At 41.3% G+C, this 20,156-nt stretch overlaps 1 protein-coding gene across 1 annotated transcript in view; it reads left to right on the forward strand.

The window, feature by feature from the left end:
- LOC123745849 (activating transcription factor 3) overlaps window positions 1-18,878 on the forward strand; it is a 49,521-nt gene extending 30,643 nt beyond the window's left edge. Inside the window, exons 2-6 of the mRNA XM_045726916.2 lie at window positions 12,215-12,375; window positions 13,082-13,489; window positions 14,516-14,623; window positions 15,209-17,950; window positions 18,330-18,878. Of these exons, the coding sequence (XP_045582872.1) occupies window positions 12,229-12,375; window positions 13,082-13,489; window positions 14,516-14,623; window positions 15,209-16,075 (1,530 nt within the window). The 5' untranslated portion in view covers window positions 12,215-12,228 and the 3' untranslated portion in view covers window positions 16,076-17,950; window positions 18,330-18,878. The remainder of the gene's footprint in view (window positions 1-12,214; window positions 12,376-13,081; window positions 13,490-14,515; window positions 14,624-15,208; window positions 17,951-18,329) is intronic.
- Window positions 18,879-20,156: the final 1,278 nt, after the last annotated feature.

The following is a 20,156-nucleotide window of genomic DNA, read 5'->3' on the forward strand; positions in this document are numbered from 1 at the left end:
TTAGTGTACTGTGTAAGTGTTATAACATTTTAGTATAGTATTTTTAACCTTTAATTTAAAATTAAAACTTTTTAATCCTAAGGTAATAATAGCAGTTTGCTACTAGGACCAACGCAGCCCCTTGCTGTAGCCCCAGGGGTGCGCCTTCTGTTTTTATTAATATGTTTAGGTACATGTGCATTTCTGCAGCTACCCTAGACTATATGTAAGGTTACATAGTGTGTCAGGAGCTAGTTATGAGATGGTAAGACATCCCTCTCCCTAAGGGCAGGCTACTGCCTCTCCCTACGTGTACTGCAAGTACAATAGCCTGCACTTGCAAACTTTGGGTGATGTGCCTTTTACATCTTTGACAGTACATCAGTAGTCCACTCTCTTGCCCCCGACATCATTGACGTCTCAATATCGCTATCGTTCGTAAAAAAATTACTAATTTCGTGGCAGTAAAACACTAGTTACGTTTTCTATTAAAAAGAGATCAGTTTAAATATAGCCAACTCCATGTACACATTTCACAATGTGGTTCCTGTATTAATATTCTACTGATGTATGTGTACATGCATAACTGAATCTCAGTCCGTGTCTGCGTATTCGTATATGTTATATTTAATCTGCATCAAGTTGTGTAGCCAGCAAGGCAAGCAGGGTGCCCCAACAGTAGCCAGGAATCCTCTTTAACCAAGCGCCGTCTCATTAATTACTCTGCTTCACTCCACAACACAGCGCTAATCCCCTTGTAAAACTGACATATACTTCCCGCAACCACTTGGGCTGGACGGTAGAGCGACGGTCTCGCTTCATGCAGGTCGGCGTTCAATTCCCGACAGTGATTGGGCACCATTCCTTTGCCCCCGTCCCATCCCAAATCCTTATCCTGATTCCTTCCAAGTGCTGTATAGTCCTGATAGTTCCCTTCCCTTCCCATCCACGATAAAATGTATTGTCCGCGAAACCTGAAGGGTTTTGTGTCTGTATCTGATGTACAATCATAACATAACTTAGGCTGTGTTATGATTGTGCACCATCAGCGCTTGCACTTATTTTGTGTTAATATTTTGAAGTGAAGATGAAAATGTATTTTAGGATTTCTTTAGCTCAACTTCCGAGACAAAACTACAATAACACTAGGTTTTTGGGTCGTGTGCTTCCAGTTGTGAGTTCAGGGTAGAAGCTTTTGGTCAAATGTAAAAGGCATTCTCTTCTCCCCACGTATCTCATCTCTCTCCCTAATTGTACAAACCCTACTCGGAGATGGCAGGTGGTCGACAGGTGGAAAGCTCCATGTGTGCAGGTGGTGGTGTCGGATCCGAAAGGTAGCAGTGCTGTTTCCTTAGTATGGGGGGTTGGTTTGAGTGGGGAGTGACGGATCAGACGTGTGGGCGGCATATAATAAACTTGACTTGTGGGCGGCAAGTGTTAGACTAGACTTGTGGGCGGCAAATAATGAACTTGTGAGCGTCAAATGTTAGGCTAGACTTGTGGGTGGCAAATAATGAACTTGTGAGCGTCAAATGTTAGGCTAGACTTGGGTTTTTTCCTTTATTAATAATAAAACAATACAAAGATCATATTTACATAAATTTACAAGGGAAAATACATTTATATATAGTGTATATATAAACCAATTTTTCACCAAGAAACCAATAAATTGGTTCCTCAGTAAACCAATTTTTCATATGACAGCATGAGCCGTAAACCCCAATGTTATAGTATACTTGATCCTGCCTCGCAAAAACTTCAATATTTTGTCTACTGAGTAACCTTCTTGCCTGCCGATCCACACACAAAAAATATAGTCAAAGTAACATAATTATTGTATTTTTAATTTTCTTGCATTTTATGTCAATATAAAAACATTAAAAACTCATTAAATCCGTTCTAATGTTTGGTCCACATTCAATTTTAAGAGTCTGTAAGCCAATCTACAAGAACAACTTTCTGCTTACAGAAATATTATACAATATATGCATATTATTCTCATTTTCAGTACTAATGGTTTTCTGGGAAGAACTACCATGGGATAATGGCGTCCAACTAGAAACTGGACTGAGCTGATTGGGGCACTCAGAGGCAATGTGGTGCTAGCTATTGGTGTTCTGAACAGAACTGAATTTGCTTAATGGCACCCATGGAAATCAAGCCCGTCCTCTCGAACGTTCCCAATCCCAACGTCACTAAAGTGATGTGCTAAAATTGCCCTAACCTAACCGAGGATCCACGAATAGAAAACTGGACAACACGTCAATTTTGCGAGCCGCTATGAATTTTAACACTTTTTTTGGACTTAGGGGATAAGCATAAGTCAAAATGCAATGTTGTCTTCGGAGCTGCTTTGTGGATTTTGTTAATGCTATCCTAAAATAAATTGTGCAGGAAGCAATGGACTTGGTGAGCTGTGTCAATGGACCGTGAGTTGTATTGAATCCCACCAAGAACCGGATTAATTGTGCCCAATAAGTAGTACCGAGTGAACTTGTGTTTGCTTAGGAATAATGAGCGAGGTTAATGGCATACGACTTGTGGTAGGTATTGAATTAAAAAAATACAAGTGATATAAAATTTTGTACCGCATTAGTTTTTATCTTGATCCACAAAATGTCGAGTCATTATATGACCCTGAAGTCTTCAAAATGAACCAACTGACAGTTGTGTGTTAATACCTTGAGCCAAAGAAAATCGGGTCATAAAAGATTTAAATATAAAAAGAGAAGCACTGGGTTGATGATTCCTGGATGATGTTTGTAGAGTATGTGATGATTACACCGTGGCGAGCTAGCTAGCGGCACTGAAACGTGGACCAAAGCGACGTAATTACTGCTCAGTTTATGCTAGGCGGAGACTGTCGTCATCTTCGGCATTATAAGCCAGGGGGTGGGAAGAGGGAGGCAGCGTCAAGGTCTTCCACACTAGAGAGGATCCATTAGCCCACCTGCAGGGCATAATGACCTTGCCACGGAACTATTATTACCAGCTAACCAAGCAGTTGCAGCTCCAAGCTGACGGGTCTTATGATGACGCGACGAATGGTAGACGGCGGCTACCTGCTTGATGTCTGGTTAGGGGGAGGGGAGTAGGGTAGTGAATGGCTCTTCATCTCTTCTTGTCGTTCTGTCGTAAGAGTTTTGGTGTTATGTATTTTGTCATTGGGTGTAAGCAGAAATACTCGTACCCTGTGCAGGCGGTCAACAAGTGCAATACACTGAAAGAAATCACAGAAGTCGCCTCCATCCACAAGCTTTTAAACCAGATTCGACAGAGTTTGAAACGCCGGTATAGTTAAATTATAATGAAACACCAAGGTGCACCAAGGCTAGAGGTCTTAGAGGGCACTTTCCAGCAGCGAGGGAGAGATGACGCGCCAGAGCGCGCCACCACCACCATGCCTACGACTGACAACAGATATAATGGCCACGAACGTTAATGGAGATGACTCCGTTTACTTGTGACTTTTTCCTGCGGGAAGATGATAGATAAATGTTACAACCGCTGGCCTTGAATACCTGCTGAGTGTTCACTGTTTACGTTTACCTGTGGCTTGTGTGCGTGCGTGTTTACCATTTGTGCCTGCAGGATCCAGCTCTTAGCTCTTGGACCCCGCCTCTCTAACCATAGAGTGTCTAATGTACGGGCCCCCGGCCTATTTTCCTATGTGATATATACTATATATGTTTATCTCACACACATACCCATGATGCAGTCCGTAGCAGTTGTCTAACTCCCCGGTACCGATTTACTGCTAGGTGAGCAGGAGCATCTGATGAAAGAAACTATGACCACTTGTTTCTGCCTCGAAACTAGGAATCAAACCCGGACCCTTTGGACTACGACCCCGGAGCGTTGTCCACTCTACTGCGAGGACCTGTGTGTGTACGCCTGCTTTCGTACGCACTCACACAGCATTTCCTACTAGCTTTTGGCTATTTTCACGCGTTTGATTTTCATAAGTGAATGTGTGCTTATACCTGTATGTAGATGCAGTGTTGCGCATGCGCACAGATGTCCACACATACGTAAACCACCCACCAATCACCATCGCTCATAGTAACCGCGCGTTGCAACATGTTCAACCCACACCTATACTATCTCTGGTGAAGTCTGCAGATTAGCATATGTATGACTTGAAGCATTCGTTACGTTGGGATTATCATCCATGGGATGTATGCCACCGGCCCCTCGTAATACACGGAGGTGGAAGTTGGGTGGGGAAAACACAATTGAGGTCAAGGCATTAGAGTTCTTGAAGAAGACTATAGTAAATTTGAAAGGGGTGACTAATATCTCCATATGTTCTTAAATTTCTGTTATGGTCCAAATGAAGCCAGAGACAACAAACAGACAGTGAAAAACTAAATGTGATGTTAACCCAAATATAAGTAATGACTAATAATATAAAATGGGTTATAAATACCTTCCTTATATTAATGAAGTAGCCTAGGGTAAATGTCAACATAGAAACTACAAGGAGAATGACAATGGACGAATGACAGAGAACCAGTTCTCCAGGTTCTTAGTGTTAAGTACCAACATCCAAATTCTCTGAAACCTGCTGCCATACCCGATATGCACTAGTGTGGGTTGTAGCCGAAGAGTAAATAAAACGGAGTATGTGAAGCAAAAAGTTTGGAGAATCATCAAATTACCTGAAAAGCTTCATGACTTTACCTGCTAGTAGTGCCTTCTGACAACCCGTCCTCATAAGCAAATGCTAAATGCTCGTTAGTCCAGCCACCAAACCCCCTGTTTATGAATGAACAACACTTTACACATGACTCACAGCTGATGTATTAATTTTTCTCAAGCAGTGCTTCGTTCACGTCCTCTGCTCAAATAACACCTCTATAAATATTTTAGGTTAGGTGTATTGTCTGTGCACCTCAAACATGTGAAATTATGACGATTCGCATAGGCTATACAACAGACGAATAAGCTTTCCTCATCTCGTCGCATAACCACACATTGAATATCTTCCCTCATACTTTATTTCAATTGCAAATAAGATTATCTGTTCTGGAACACCCAACATGACCTGATATAATGAGTGCATATTGCACAGCAATCTGTAATTATGGGTGTGGAGGTTTCGTAGATCAATTTCCGCGCTCTCACACCGGTACATGGACGAGCAGAGCCTGAGGATGGATTGATGAGATGCTTAATTCAAGACCTAGTGCCTTGCTCTGCATAATAATGGTTTATTGACAAACACTGGATGGCTGACATGTAACATTTCAAGGTTGCTTCTGTCATCAATAGGGCAAACTCGCGCAAATACATAGGCTTGATCTCTACAAAGTTGCAAATGGCTACATATGATCTATTAAGCATTAGCTCAGGCTTTTGTAAGTAAGTAATTATCAAAGAAGGCACCAAGCCGGGAAGGCTATGTAGCACCATCAAATGTGTGTAATAATCAGGCTTTTGTGTTATTGATGGTTGTGCCGGGGAATTTTTAAATATAATGATGAATAAAATACAGTAATTTATATCTGCTGGACTCAATACTGTATTGTACGCAAACGTATCCCAAGCAAAACCTATGACCTGGGTGGCAACTTAGTTCAACCAAAGCCATCATTTGCATGTTGAATATCACTTGTGTGTAGTTTTAGCCTTGAAGAAATTCAAGTCTTTGACAAATGTAAGCGAAAATCAGATTTGTTAATTCTGTTTTTTCTTAATAATGGCATATAAAAGTGACACGCTTAATATGTTCCCTGACGCCTTACAAGAACAGTAGTACTGTGGAAAGCACGAATGTTATCTTAGTCGGCTCTCAACTAGTTGGTCACGGGTTCGATACCTGAGCAGGGCAAGTCATTTGAACACGTTTCTTTGCACGTGATGCCTCTGTTCACCCAACAATGTCAAGCCATATTTAGAATTTATAGGGCAGTTATTTGAAGGGTTCATTGCAGTGTGGAGAGTTATACTTACAGTGTAGTCCATTGTGTTACAATGAGGAGTGTTGTGTTAAAGTGTAGCGTTGTACTACAGTGTTGTGTGAGAAGTGCTGTGTTACAGTGTACAGTGAGAGGTGCTGTGATAGTGTAGTGAGAAATGATGTTACAGTGTAGAGTGTGAGAAGTGCTGTTACAGTGTACAGTGAGAGGTGCTGTGGTAGTGTAGTGAGAAGTCCTGTTAAAGTGTAGAGTGTCGGGGTTTGCCACGGTGGCGCTGTGACCAAGGTGAGGTATTTTGGGTGTGAATTGGTTCCTGCCCCGTCATGTTCTCTCCCCTACCTGCCATGTTTCTCTCACTGCGTGGGTGATGTCGTAGTGTCACGCTGCTGCTGGCTCGTGGGGTGAAGGGAGCCTAGGGTGGTGCGTTAATATGATGTAGCGATGTGAGAGTAGCAGCGAGGTGTGTGAGAGAGAGACCCAAGCCTCAGACCTTGCTAGAGGTGACACTGCTGGCCCCAGACACCCGGCCATGTGTTAATATTAGAGAACATGTGGCTGCTTGTTATTACTGGCTCCCAGCAAGGCACCAGGTCACTTATCAACACCGGCTTTCTTTACCGCACACCTGCTTATTTGTCTCTCTCTCTCTCTCTCTCTCTCTCTCTCTCTCTCTCTCTCTCTCTCTCTCTCTCTCTCTCTCTCTCTCTCTCTCTCTCTCTCTCTCTCTCTCTCTCTCTCTCTCTCTCTCTCTCTCTCTCTCTCTCTCTCTCTCTCTCTCTCTCTCTCTCTCTCTCTCTCTCTCTCTCTCTCTCTCTCTCTCTCAAATTACTTGCCAGTGTCTGTTACTGTGTCATCGGTTCACAGAAAGAGACCTAATTTATTTTTTATTTTTTTGGAAATGATTACTCACAAGTAGGTGGTAGAATCCACGTAAAACGCAGTGATAAGATGCTTGTAAGGAAATCCTGTGTGGGTGTAGGTGCGCGCGCGCTTGTACTCGTCTATTTGTATTCAACAAATTATGCTTGTGGGGGTTGAGCTTCAGGTCATTTGGTCCCGCCCCAAAAAATGACTGTCATATCTACATTCAAAGCTGTGTATGGGGGTTTGCATTTATCACTTCACTCTGCAGTGCATTACATTTCTTCATCATTTTGACAATAAATGTATACATACTAATACATATATATTATGCGAACAAGCTTGAATGGACCCCAAGCCAATATGCAACTGAAAACTCCATTCCCCAGAAGGATTCGAACCCAGATAGCCAGAAGCGCTATGCACTTTGGCGTCCCTGATACCTTAACCACTAAACCAGCATGACTACAAAATCTTGGTAGTCGTGAGACTATCTATCCAAGATAAATAACACGACTACCGAGATTTTGTAGAGTCGTGCTGGTCTAGTGGTTAAGGTATCAGGTACGCCAAGGTGCATAGCGCTCCTGGCTATCTGGGTTCGAATCCTTCTAGGAAGTGGAGTTTTCAGTTGCATATTGGCTTGGGGACCATTCAAGTTTATCCCTTCATTAGTAAGTGTCAGTAACGTGGAGGGTCGGGGAAGGGGTGCTAAGATCAACCCATCCTGAAGGCCAAGGTCTTAAGGCAGGTGCTGACTTGTATAAATTTTAATTAGTAAGTCAGTACAAATTTTAATCAATAAGTCAGTACAGATTTTAATCAATAAGTCAGTACAGATTTTAATAAATAAGTCAGTACAGATTTTAATAAATAAGTCAGTACAGATTTTAATAAATAAGTCAATTTGATTTATACAATAGACAACCCAACCGGCAAAATGACTCTTTACGCGGTATAATAAGAAACATTTTTATGATTTAAATTATTATTATATTTTATTATATTGTGGGTTTATGCATAGTTATGTCTAGGCAAGGTTTGGTAAGGTGTTTATATTATTTTGATTTAGTGTGTTTACAATGAGACTGAAAGTGAACGGAGCACGTTTCATGTGAGATTTTATATATATATATATATATATATATATATATATATATATATATATATATATATATATATAGATATATATATATATATAGATATATATATATATATATATATATATCTCACTACATCCTGCTCGAAGCTATGCCATATAATATCGGTCACCAAACACTACTGACTTATGTTGGTTTTAACAAGTCAATATTGAACTTGTACGTTGTGATCCTGACAGCCCTTTGTTTTGACGATGAAATTTGCTTTGTTTTTGACGGCTGGGGGTTGTGGTGGTGTTGGGGTAGCGGGTGTGTTGGCCTGCAAACTCTAGTGACGCAACACAAAACAAACGCCTTACTTTGTCATGAAACTGGTGCATAATTTGTATTGTTATAATCGAGACTGGGGTAGGTCGAGTCCTGCCTGACATGTCACGTCGGCAATAGCAACGGTAACTACAAGTAAACAGTATCAACCAACTATATTGACAACAGTAGGAGAGCTGCAACTCTGAGCAAAAAGTTCCAAATAGCACGGGTTATGGTGAGCCCGTAGTAGACTTACCTGGCACAGGAGCTGGGCTGTAACTGAGCTGCATCATCGACAGACGCAACTAGAGTATAGTGGCGAGGTGCCGCTGCAATTTCTGTTGTTCATGAGTCAGTTGTTAAGCTTGCAACTTCTACTGTAGAGCTGAGTCAGCGTTATCTGCAGAAGCCATAACAGTTAATTAATGTGACTGCAACTCGACAGTATTTACATCGACTATAGAAACTGTTAACACTTACAATAGTTGTTAGTATAGATGGTAATTCTCGGAGCATCTGTATCTTCCGTTTCTCTCTTACTATTGCGTTTGCCATTGCACATGCAGCGGCCGCTGTTCCTGCAGCAGTTTTATCTGTTGCAGCACACGGTGATATATATCCGTTACCTAACACACGGGAGACATCTCCCGTCACGCAGGGTGCAGTTGCACCTCCACAGATCTCCAGTATCAGCTCTTGATACTGGTAATGGCTCAAAAGGGCCCACCACTTACGGGCTATTCATGCCCGTGCCACCTCTTGGGTTGCTTAATCTTCATCAATCAATCAATCGTTACCTAAGTAAGTAATTATCAATAGAAGGCACCAAACCGGGAAGGCTATGTAGCACCATCTATCCGTTATCTAATGCCCAATAATCTGACCACCAACGGGGCACTCAGCTTCCTGTCTTCTGTGTGTGACCTTACCTGTGACCTTACCTGTGAGTGACCAAGGTGATGACATTGTGTTTTACCTCTCCTCGTGACACCGTCGAGGACACATCTTTTTCGCTGTGTATCAAGGATTTGTTCGTACCTATTTTGCTGAGGTTTTACAGTCATTTGTTTATATTTTATTAGTACATTTATTCACATAAATATTTATTTATATAGAGAAATGTATTCATATTCTTTGACACTTTTGTGTTCTCAGTATTCGATTCTGTTTTAGAGATTCATTAACTCTTTGGGTTTTTATAATCTTAAGCAGAACCCAATTATCTGAATATAATCTTAACATTTAACAGAGAACATGGCTCATGAAATTATAAATTAATAATGAAGTTTCCCCCTGCTGTGATAAGTACCGTATCTGTCCTGCTTGGTATGCTCTTGGCAGGCTCTGCAAGCTCCTGTACCCTGCTCGACTTTCCCACAGCGTAATCTGACGTACCGCTTGGCCATCATTGCCCCCCATCGGTGCATATACTTGTTTTAAGTCATGATGTGTGCCGCCTTCCTCTTCCCAGTGACGGCCTTGTGGCAGGGAGACAGGTAGCGCCACCAGCGGCCTCCACTCACACCTCTCTCAACTTGGCGCCAGCCCTCCCGTTCCCTACTCACCGATATTTACACCCACAGCTGTATTCCGCTCCTTGGTGTACATACACTTGAGAGTTTAGTCTTGAGCTATATTCAGAACTAAAAGTGTACTTGCTGGTTGGTTAGTAACTTGTGGTGACGCAACCCTCATAGCGGGTTGTTAGGCCTTCACTACACTTGCACGCAGATGACAGGGTTTTTTTCGGAGGGGGGGGGGGGGGGGCGGGATTATGTAGAGATTGAAATAGTCACTATTTCCGTAGCCAACATTTGCAAACGTTTTTAAATGTTTTGGTTACGAGGAAAACGATCCATGTGACGGAGCTTTGGTGCCGTTGGCAAGTCTGACTTCATGAAGTCTCCCTATCCAAGACAGAGCACGGTAACCCAACCAGTTGCTGATCTTAGGAAATGTAGATGTTTATCTCTCAGAATGTTTGGTAATATGTTTATTGTTTGTGATGTGTGTATATGTATGTATTAACACGATGTACTGAACGGGGTGAAAATAGTTTGAGCTACCTCATCCCTGTGTGTATTTTACCTAAATAAACTTATTTCAATTTCAATTCAGTTGCTGATCTGACTTGGTGTTGTTTAACTAAGAGGCGGGCGTATATAATCCTCTGCGCTATGACAGACATTTTATCTTGCCTTTTTATAATGTTATTTGGCAGTGATATTGCTTCCCTTGTTGCATTGTCTATGTATCAGTTATTGACGTAGCCTATACGATGTTACTAAAGTGTGTGGTGTACCGCAGTATCTGTAGTCTATGGTGTGTAATGACCTCACCTGTCTACCGGGACCTCAGCTCATGTTGTGCTTTGGGTTAGATTGAGGTAGACCGCACGCTGAAGTGGCACCGGCTATATATTATAATATAAAAATTATAATTACTATTGAAAAAAGGTTGTACAGGTAAAATATCGTGAAGTTGTATAGATGGTGGCAATATATCTATTATTCTGAAGCCTTCATAAAAACTATGATTGTTTCATTCCATCTTAAAATATTGCACTGAAGATTGTTTGCGTCTTAATTGTTGTACCATTTCACTGACTTTCCTACCCCAATAACCTGGTAGAAAAAAAATTGATTTCTTCTTCGTTCCTGCTCTCATTTAGACGTTTTGCCTCTACGTGGTTCAGTTTCATGTTCTATGTCTTCTTTTAAAAGATCTCGTCTTAATGGCCATAATTTTCCTTCCACATCATTTTGTAATTTCCTAACATTCTTTAGTACTTCTTCCATCTGTTTAGCACAATTTAGGGTGATCCTCAAAGGTCAATCTTTTCCTTTTTCGTACCTGCCAATTCTATTGTCGCAGACATTTTCTTTGGTTGTAAGACCTTCCACTAGCCCAACAATTTTATCTTCTACTTCCGCTTCTTCTACAGCTCTTTCTGACCTAGATGGTATCTCCTTTTCTTTGCAACCGAAAATGAATAGGGACTTACTTCGATCGACTGCATTTTGCACCAATTTCGGGTTTGATTGCCAGTTCCATTGACTTCCAGCCTCGTTTTTTTTTTATCCTGGTTGCTGCCGTTTTTGGCTTCCTTCACTGCTGCTTCTATTTTTTTCCTTTTCCCTGGCCACTTGTGCATACGTTAGTTACATATCCTTCTTGCACTGTTCTATTCCCTGTGTAACTTCCTCCATCTGTACTGACAAAAACTGTTTTTTTTCCTGATGGATTTCCTTACCTAACCTATTGTAGTCATTTATGTATATATTTGCATTAACTTCTTCGAAAGCTATTTTCATGACTATTTTCTTCTTACATGGCTTTGTATTTAGCTTCCCATTGATTCTTTTCCTTGCATAATTCTTTCACTAGCCCTTCAAGATCTAATACTTTGCTACTCAAGTGGTCATTATTTTCTTTATATTTACTGATTATTTCTACATGATAGTTCACAATAAAGTGTTAATTTTGCCAACTTGTTGTGGTGACTGCTAATATTAATACTCTCCTCATTGAATCGACCAAAATCTAGCCCCGTTTAGGTGTTCTTCTTCTCGGCGGCCATCTTGAATTTTGTTGTCTACACTATTTACACTAGGGCAACTTTTTCTCATCCAAATATTTCACTTCCCCAAGCACATTCGTTTTATCTCACCTATTTTTCAAATACACTACACCTTAATGTTCCTTAGGACATTATTCCAAGTCATCATGCGCCAAGCCATCACGGCTATATAGCACTGGGAAGGGGTCAGGATAAGGGTTTGTGATGGGACGGGGGGGAAAGGAATGGTGCCTAACCGCTTGGACGGCCGGGGATTGAACGCCGACCTGCATGAAGCGAGACCGTCGCTCTACCGTCCAGCCCAAGTGGTTGGGAACCATTCCTTCCCCCCCGTCCCATCATAAATCCTTATCCTGACCCCTTCCCAGTGCTATATAGCCGTAATAATAATAATAATAATAATAATAATAATAATAATAATAATAATAATAATAATAATAATAATAATAATAATGGTGTTGCAGGCTCACTACTCACCATGTACCTGAACGTGAACTTGACGCCGCCACCACCGGCGGCGGGCGAGGGTTCCTGCACTACACCCAAGACGCCGGAGATCCTCAACTCCCTCATCAACCTGACTAGTCCGCCCCTGCCACACTCGTACTCTCAGTACCAGACACAGGTCAGTTCATGTCAGTGTCAGTGACACAGTGCCAATCATGTCAGTGACACAGTGCCAATCATGTCAGTGACACGGTGCCAATCATGTCAGTGTCAACCAGGTCAGAGCCAGGTAAGTGCCAATGCCAGAGCTACGTTGGTGCCAGAACTAGGTCACGTACAAGAGCCAGGTCAGTGCCAGTGCCAGACCTAATTCAATGTCAGAGGAAAGTTAGTGTCAGATCCAAGTAGTGACAGGACTAGGTGAGGTACCAGAGATGGTCAGTATTACTAATGCAGAATAATGACTTAAACAAATAAAGTGTTGAACATTTCGTATGAATTGTCAGTAGGCTTTAATACTGAATGATATGCAACACTGGGAAGAGCCTTCTACTAAACATCTATTTTTTCCCTCATTACATTCTTTTTAATTAAGAAGCTTAGGTACACAGCGTGCTGCTTTCCTTATTCTATGTGAAGAATTACAAAGTATAGATCAATAGCTAGCTATGTATGAGTTCATCAAATATCCCCATCTCACAGGATGGTTAGTCCTACATGGAATCGGGAGAAAACATAAGATGAGAGTCCACTCTACTAGCCTGGATTAGCACTGGAAAAGTTTTTTTTTTTATTTTTTATTCAGGTCTTAGACGTCTCACTTATCCTGTGTATAAATCTTAGATGTAATGAACCAGTTGTAGAATATTGTGTTACTGTTGCAGGTGGAGGGCGGGACACTACTGAGTCCCATTAGTGACGTGAGCAGCCCCGGCGACGAATCGGCAGTCACTCCCCTGACTAACATGTGTCGAGGCAGAGAAGATCCCACATCACGGCACATGAGCGAGCATATGTCGGGCTGTGGCGGGTTTCCAAGCAGCGGGGGTGTTGGAGGTGGCCTGGTGGGCGGGTCCCCCGGCACCTCAGGTATGGGCGGCCCCCTGGCTGGGGCATCGCCCCCCTCCACCCCTGACCTGCCCTCGCCTGTCAATACCGTAGAAGCAACGAAATCGGCACTCATCAAGGAGGGTCTCAAGCTACAAATCCGCACCAAACTGCAGGCCGCTGGCGTCGAATCTCCAGAGTCTATCCTCGAAGACACCAAATATATTAAGGATGAACACAGCGATGTGAGTAGCCTAGCTTCCCATGACTACCCAAGTCATTTTTTTTTATTTTGAAAAGCTATAAAATTTATAATCTCCCACTGATGTGCACTAAGCTCTACCTGCCATAGTAATCACAGGAGGAACCTCTCCTAGTGCCAGAGACGTTAGATGTTCCTGTAAATTTAAATCATAACAACTTTGACTGCAATTCATGAATGAAAATCTGCTAACTTGCAGCAGCAGAAGGAAACTTACCAAAGTTTGAATGGTTACAAAATTACGACTTGGACTGTATTGTAGACTGTGTTTTAGGAAATTTACAATCGTAGGGCAACCTCGCAAATTCCGAACAACAATTTTATTAGATAGTTATAATTTAACCTTTAGTGTTCTTTCACATCACACTAATTTGATACAATCTAATTTATGCATAAACCATAATTTTTAGTAATTATAAAGATAAATACCAGTTAGTTTTAAAGTTCAGATGGTTTGGTAAATGATGGATTATTGGCGGGTGCCAGTCTTAAAATTAATTACAATTCAAATTAAAAAACTATTCGTAAATCATTGTTCTCATTTGAAAGACATTGCAAAACTCTCTACCAAACGAAATTATATCAGAAAGTGAGTGTAATTACTTTTAATTAATCACACACACACACACACACACACACACACACACACACACACACACACACACACACACACACACACACACACACACACACACACACTCTCTCTCTCTCACTTTCTCTCTCTTTCTTGGGTGAGTACACATTAGGTAAGCACACACCAGGGAAGTCTTCGTGCAGGATCCAGACACTAGGCCACAGTGCTGGCGAGTAATGAGCAGCCTACCATCAGGAAAGCTTGGATAGGCTGAGACTGAGTTTGGGTTGGTATCGAGGCTTGGAAGTAACACTATCATCACAACAGGTGGTAATGACGTGCTAGTGTGACCTGGTGTGAGGATGAGGTGAGGAGACGTGATGCTAGTGACGTGTGGTGATTCACGTCATGTTAGTAACATGTTTGTCACAACAGCTGACTGAGGAGGATGAGGAGCGGCGGCGACGGCGGCGGGAGAGGAACAAGATAGCAGCCACCAAGTGTAGGAACAAGAAGAAGGAGAAGACCATAGTGCTCATGACCGTAAGTCATCATGCTTGTTTATTCGCTCTTACTCTCACCGACTCATACTCACTCTTACTCTCACTGACTCGTACTCACTCTTACCGCGACTCTCACACCCCACCAAAAAATCCCCCACCCACTCATTCTCTTCCCCTCCCCTTACCTTCTCTTTTTCATGTTGACTGTGTCTGGCTTTTTACCTGGTATTCCCAATCAATCCAGTCGTCTTTTTCTCCCTGTCTATCTAGTAGTCTGCCAAATACTTTACTCTCAAATGCGTTGCTTTATTTATATACCTGACTCATTCTGCCGGTCTCAGAATGGCATTTTTTTTTTTTTTTTTACATCTGTCCATCTTCACCTTTGTCTCTTCCTTTTCATTTATAATTACATATTAAGCAGATTTATTTTTTAATGAATCATACACTAGAATTACAATGCTCATTTAAATTAATGAACATGTATAAGATTGTAGCATGTTGTACAGCATGCAATGTTTATAAATGCACAGAATGTTTATAAATGTGCTATTAGTGACTAGAATAAATCATATTTTTCATGTATACTGTAATAAGAATTGTTGTTTTCATTTTTCCCCATTAGGAATCCGAGTCTGTGGAAGATATGAATATTAGGCTCAAGACAGAGATACAAAGGCTGAAATCAGAGAAGATGAATTTGGAGAAGTTGCTTGGTGACCCAAAACACCGTGCATCCTGCCGCCATTCACCACGTTGTTCTAAGACTCTACGGCCACCGCTCGTTATTGTCACACCGGCAGACTCGCCAGACACCACTTCCAGTTCTTGCTCCTCCTCCCCTACTTCCTCCACCTCGTCCTCTTCCTTGGGCAGCCCTACTTCCCCTCCTCTCACCAGCCCCATTAGCTACAAGGCTCCTCCCCAGGCTGCCCCTCAGACCCCACCTTCTACCCAGGTCACCTCACCCATGACATCTCCTAATGCCACTTCCTGTGCCTCGGCATCTTCATCACAATTCTTGGCACCAAAATATAGCCCTCCTCAAAACCTGAATCAAAGGCACAATCTATATCAGTATCCAGGTCGATCCCAGCAGAACTTACCTTCTATGGGGGAAAAACAGCACTATGGAAGTCCACCCTCCCCCACTGGCCCACATGCTAAGCCTGCTTACAATTATTCTTGTTTGGGAGTACCTCGGAGTCATGAGTTTATACCGCCAAATCCGCCATCTCAAAAATCAGTATATACGACACCTAAGTCGCGCAATGCTGGATTAGTTCGTTATAGTCCATATAGTGGACGCCCTCCACCTGTGCCATCCCCGCTGGCTACCCATACCCACCCACAACCAGGGGCATTGCCTGCTGGGGACACCTATCTTCAATCAAACAATAACAGTGGTTGCGGGCGTGAAGACCAGCAAGCCTATGTAACAGATGCACACACAAATCAGTTCTTTCCTCCCTGCTCATACAGCAGCATGTGACCCACAGCTGGGGGCATTTAACCCCAAATAGGTTTTGGTTCAAGAATAGCATATTCTACAGGAGTGACATGCAAAGTGGGCTCCTTGTAAATGTTGTAAATTATCACTTTTTTTTCTAAAGACTGCCCCACTTGCCGAGAGGGTCAGCCTGCCAACCAGTCATTAAGACTGCTACACAAGTTTGCTTTAATCATGGCCCGTGATTTTTGGGTGAAATTTACACATGTTCGCTTGCCTTGTATTTTTTGCTGTTGGATAAGTTTTGTTGTTGCATGTTGTTATATTAGACCTCGTATTTTCTGATGGTGTTGAACATTTAGCCAAGAAACAGGATTGCGCCATAATTGTCAATATTGTGTTGGTGTTGCCCTGTTCTTGCTAGTGCCGGGTTTGTTCGTGTGTGTGTGTGCGTGTGTGTGTGTGAGTGAGAGCTCCAGAGCCTGGTTACTTAGGAATAGCACTTCTTATAAGACATATCCGTTATATTTCCCAAGTGTCTTGTATTATGTGATCCATACATATATATTTTTATTAGCTTTATTTTCGTAAGTGAAATGTTGGCAAATATAACATGATGCTAAACGACTTAGGTACAAAACTCCACAACATTCCTCTCTCCCTGTATCATGGTGAAGGACGTGTCTGAGTGTGGCCACACCAGGAGGTTGTGTGGTCCCGACCACCAGCAGGTCTGTAGTGCCACTCAATATGGGCTGCACACTTCAGTGCTGGCCACGCTCACCTATTATCTGCACTTAATATCATCAACTTTGCAAGTGCAGCTTTATGCTACTACCCATAATCAGTATTCCATCTGCTGTTACCTGACTTTGGATTAATGGGACCTCACTATGGAGGTCACACATTGTTGTATATGATAATTCATCATAGACAATGTTAGCGCCATGATTCTGTGTATCGCACCCTTCGTGTTTGTGAAGGTGTTTGTATACTGTATATTACCCCTTTTGTGTATCATCAGTCACTATGCATCGGCTGATGGTGTCCCAGGTGGACTGCTTGAGATGGCCTGGTGCCCGTCCGATGCAATTAGTGACTGCCAGGTAGATGGGTGCCCGGGACCAGGTGTCCCAGTTGCATCCCGCTCCTGAGCTGCTACCTACCCTCACCAACCTTAAGTTCCAAACAGCTGGCTGTTAGAGGAACTAGTTGTCCTTTGTTTTGTCTTACGTTAGCTTAAAGCTGCTCAGATCCCCCACAATACATGGTTGCATTGTCTATAACATTATCTCTTGACTAGTAACTGCAGGCATCCTGCCAGCTTGAAATGTACACATTTATAGAGCCATTAGACGTTCTACTCGACTGCAATTTGTACGAGGTCTAAGACCATATTCAAACTTCAGTTTCATTATGCATTGCCATTATGATCATATACTTAACCCCAGGAATATGATCAGTTTCTTATGTTACAATCAACTTCCTGTGTTACAACCAACTTACAACATTACAGTCAACTTGCTTCTTATGTTAGTCAACTTACTTATGTTACAACCATCCTCTCCCTGGAACCAAACTTCCTTTCACAGTCATCCAATTTCTAATCCTTACAATCCATCCTTGTCATCTTCTGATTACATATTGGACCAGTAACCAGAAGCTCCTTTTCCTTTCATCCTGCCTCCTTTAGTACTCCAGTAACACAGGGGATGAGGAGACAAAATAATATGAGGCTGATGGTGTTGGGCACTGTACAAGAGGTCTGCTTCCCAGCCACCACGACCCTACTGTCGCAGTCCTCTGCACCAGTAATTACTAAGCCGTCCAGCTCTACCTGCTGCTGTCAGTAAAGAGCTCATTTAAGCAATCCCACGAAATTGATTATATTTGAGGAATGTCCCAGAAATTAATTAGGTAAGATGCAACACTTTACTGGCTTTATAAATAAAATTTATAATGGCAGGATTACTACAAGAATTGTAGTTTATGAATTAGTATGTAATTGCCCGAAACGCATTGCGTAATAGTGGCTTTAGGCATTGTATGTACTAGCTCTGTCTATATATCAATCCATTAATGTAACATCACTTGTATGTATATACCTTACCTGAATAAACATCTGAATCTGAAACATCTAATACTTTATGTTGAATTTGTTTTCTGTATATACATGTACAGTATTAACTTGTATTTATTTAATACATATTTGTAATTAAAATAATAATGACATTATTCATTAATGACAGCCATTAATATTCATAATTCATAATGACAGCCATTCCATTCCCAACAGAAATGGACGGCTGCGGTGGGTGAGGCAAAGTTCGTTAAATATAGGTCACTCACTCACTTGGCAATACTGCCGATGCTGCCCCACGCTACCGCCACACTCGATCACACGCAACTGAACGACTACTAAACGAAATTACAACGAAAACGACATCGCTGATCCAGTACCCCTCACTGCCGAGAGCACCAGCCACGGACCCTGTCATGGTTGAGGGCTGGTGCCCCACGCCATCCCACATTGAATGGTGACATTCCAGGTGTGTGAGGGGAAACTTGAGGTCGGGGTGACACTGACCTACTCATCGACTATGTCTTCCTCCTGCATATAACTGCAAGAAAATCCGAACGAGATTGATATTATGTATATAATTATCTGTAAAAAATGCAAATGGGAAACTACCTGTATTGCATTGGCATCATATTAGGTTGGTCATGTATATTTATAAAAGACATTATCTCAGCATTTACTATCAACTGCTAATGTGCTATCAGATATTTTTATAAAGCTGCTTCATTGAAGACAAAGCAGATTATTAAATTTGCGATATTCTTATTCATGTTTGTTCTGATTTTCCCTGAAAAAATTATATCTATTTAGAGCAGGAATTTACAGCACTGAATCACACACAAACACACAATATCAAGTGTTGGGTATTCCAATACACTCCTATACATTAATGCTGGAATTTTTTACCTGCATATCCCAAGTACATATTAGAAGATAAAACATACATTCCCAATGGGCATAATATCCAAAACCATCACCAAATCATTCTTATCACTGTTAATTCAACATTGAATTAATGTTGATAACTTTGAACCAGTGTTGAATCAATGCCACTCTTGGATATTGTGCCCACTGGATAAATTTAGTAGGCTAAAGCCTACTAAATTTTGTATTCCTTGCAGTAAAAAATTAACAAATAGGGTGAATACCTAAAGAAAGCACACACACTGCTATGCCAAGTAAGAAGAGGGTCATTATATCAATATGATGGCCAGCAGTGGTTTTATGGTATGTGATGTAATACAGGGCAAATTGTTAATAATGTACACTCGGTGACAAAATAATGTAACAATGGAAACTGCATGATGAGCTAGCAATGTTAACTATTGACTGGTTAAAAATCATAAAGGGTCTGAACAATTTTACCTTGCAGAAACCTAAATATTTTGCAGAAGAACAATTAATAATTACTGTAGTTTATTAATGAACTACAGTAATTAATGAATACAAGTACTCTTTCATCACCATACTGTTGTGCTGAACATTTTAAGGTGTTATACTGAATAATTATAAACCACAATGCAGAACTAAAATATATATACTGTTCATACTGTAAAATATTGCACTTTATTATGTAGAACAAGACTCAGTCTATATGGAATAATGCTGAACAATGAGCACAAATTTGTGTTAATGATAAGCAGCTTCAGATGCTGACTTATACTTAACAGGACCTAGATCACACCAAATACTAATTAACAGGACCTAAATCATACCAAATTCTACATACCCAGGGGCCTAGATCATATCAAATTCTACTTACGATGGTCTAGATCATACAAATTGTACTCACCAAGACAAAGATCATAGAAAATTCTACTTTCCAGGGAGGTGTTAGATCATACTGAATACAACTAAACATGGCTTGCAACATACCAAATACTATTTAGCATGGTTTAGAACTGTAGATCATACTGTATACCAAATTAATTTGCTGAGCTTAGATCATACTGAAAACTATTTAACAGGACCTATAACATACTGCAAACTATTTAAATAGCCCAAGATAATTTTGAAACTATATTAGTACTGTATTATATTATT

This window comes from Procambarus clarkii, chromosome 88 (genome assembly GCF_040958095.1).
Source record: "Procambarus clarkii isolate CNS0578487 chromosome 88, FALCON_Pclarkii_2.0, whole genome shotgun sequence".
In the NCBI taxonomy this organism is placed as follows: domain Eukaryota; kingdom Metazoa; phylum Arthropoda; class Malacostraca; order Decapoda; family Cambaridae; genus Procambarus; species Procambarus clarkii.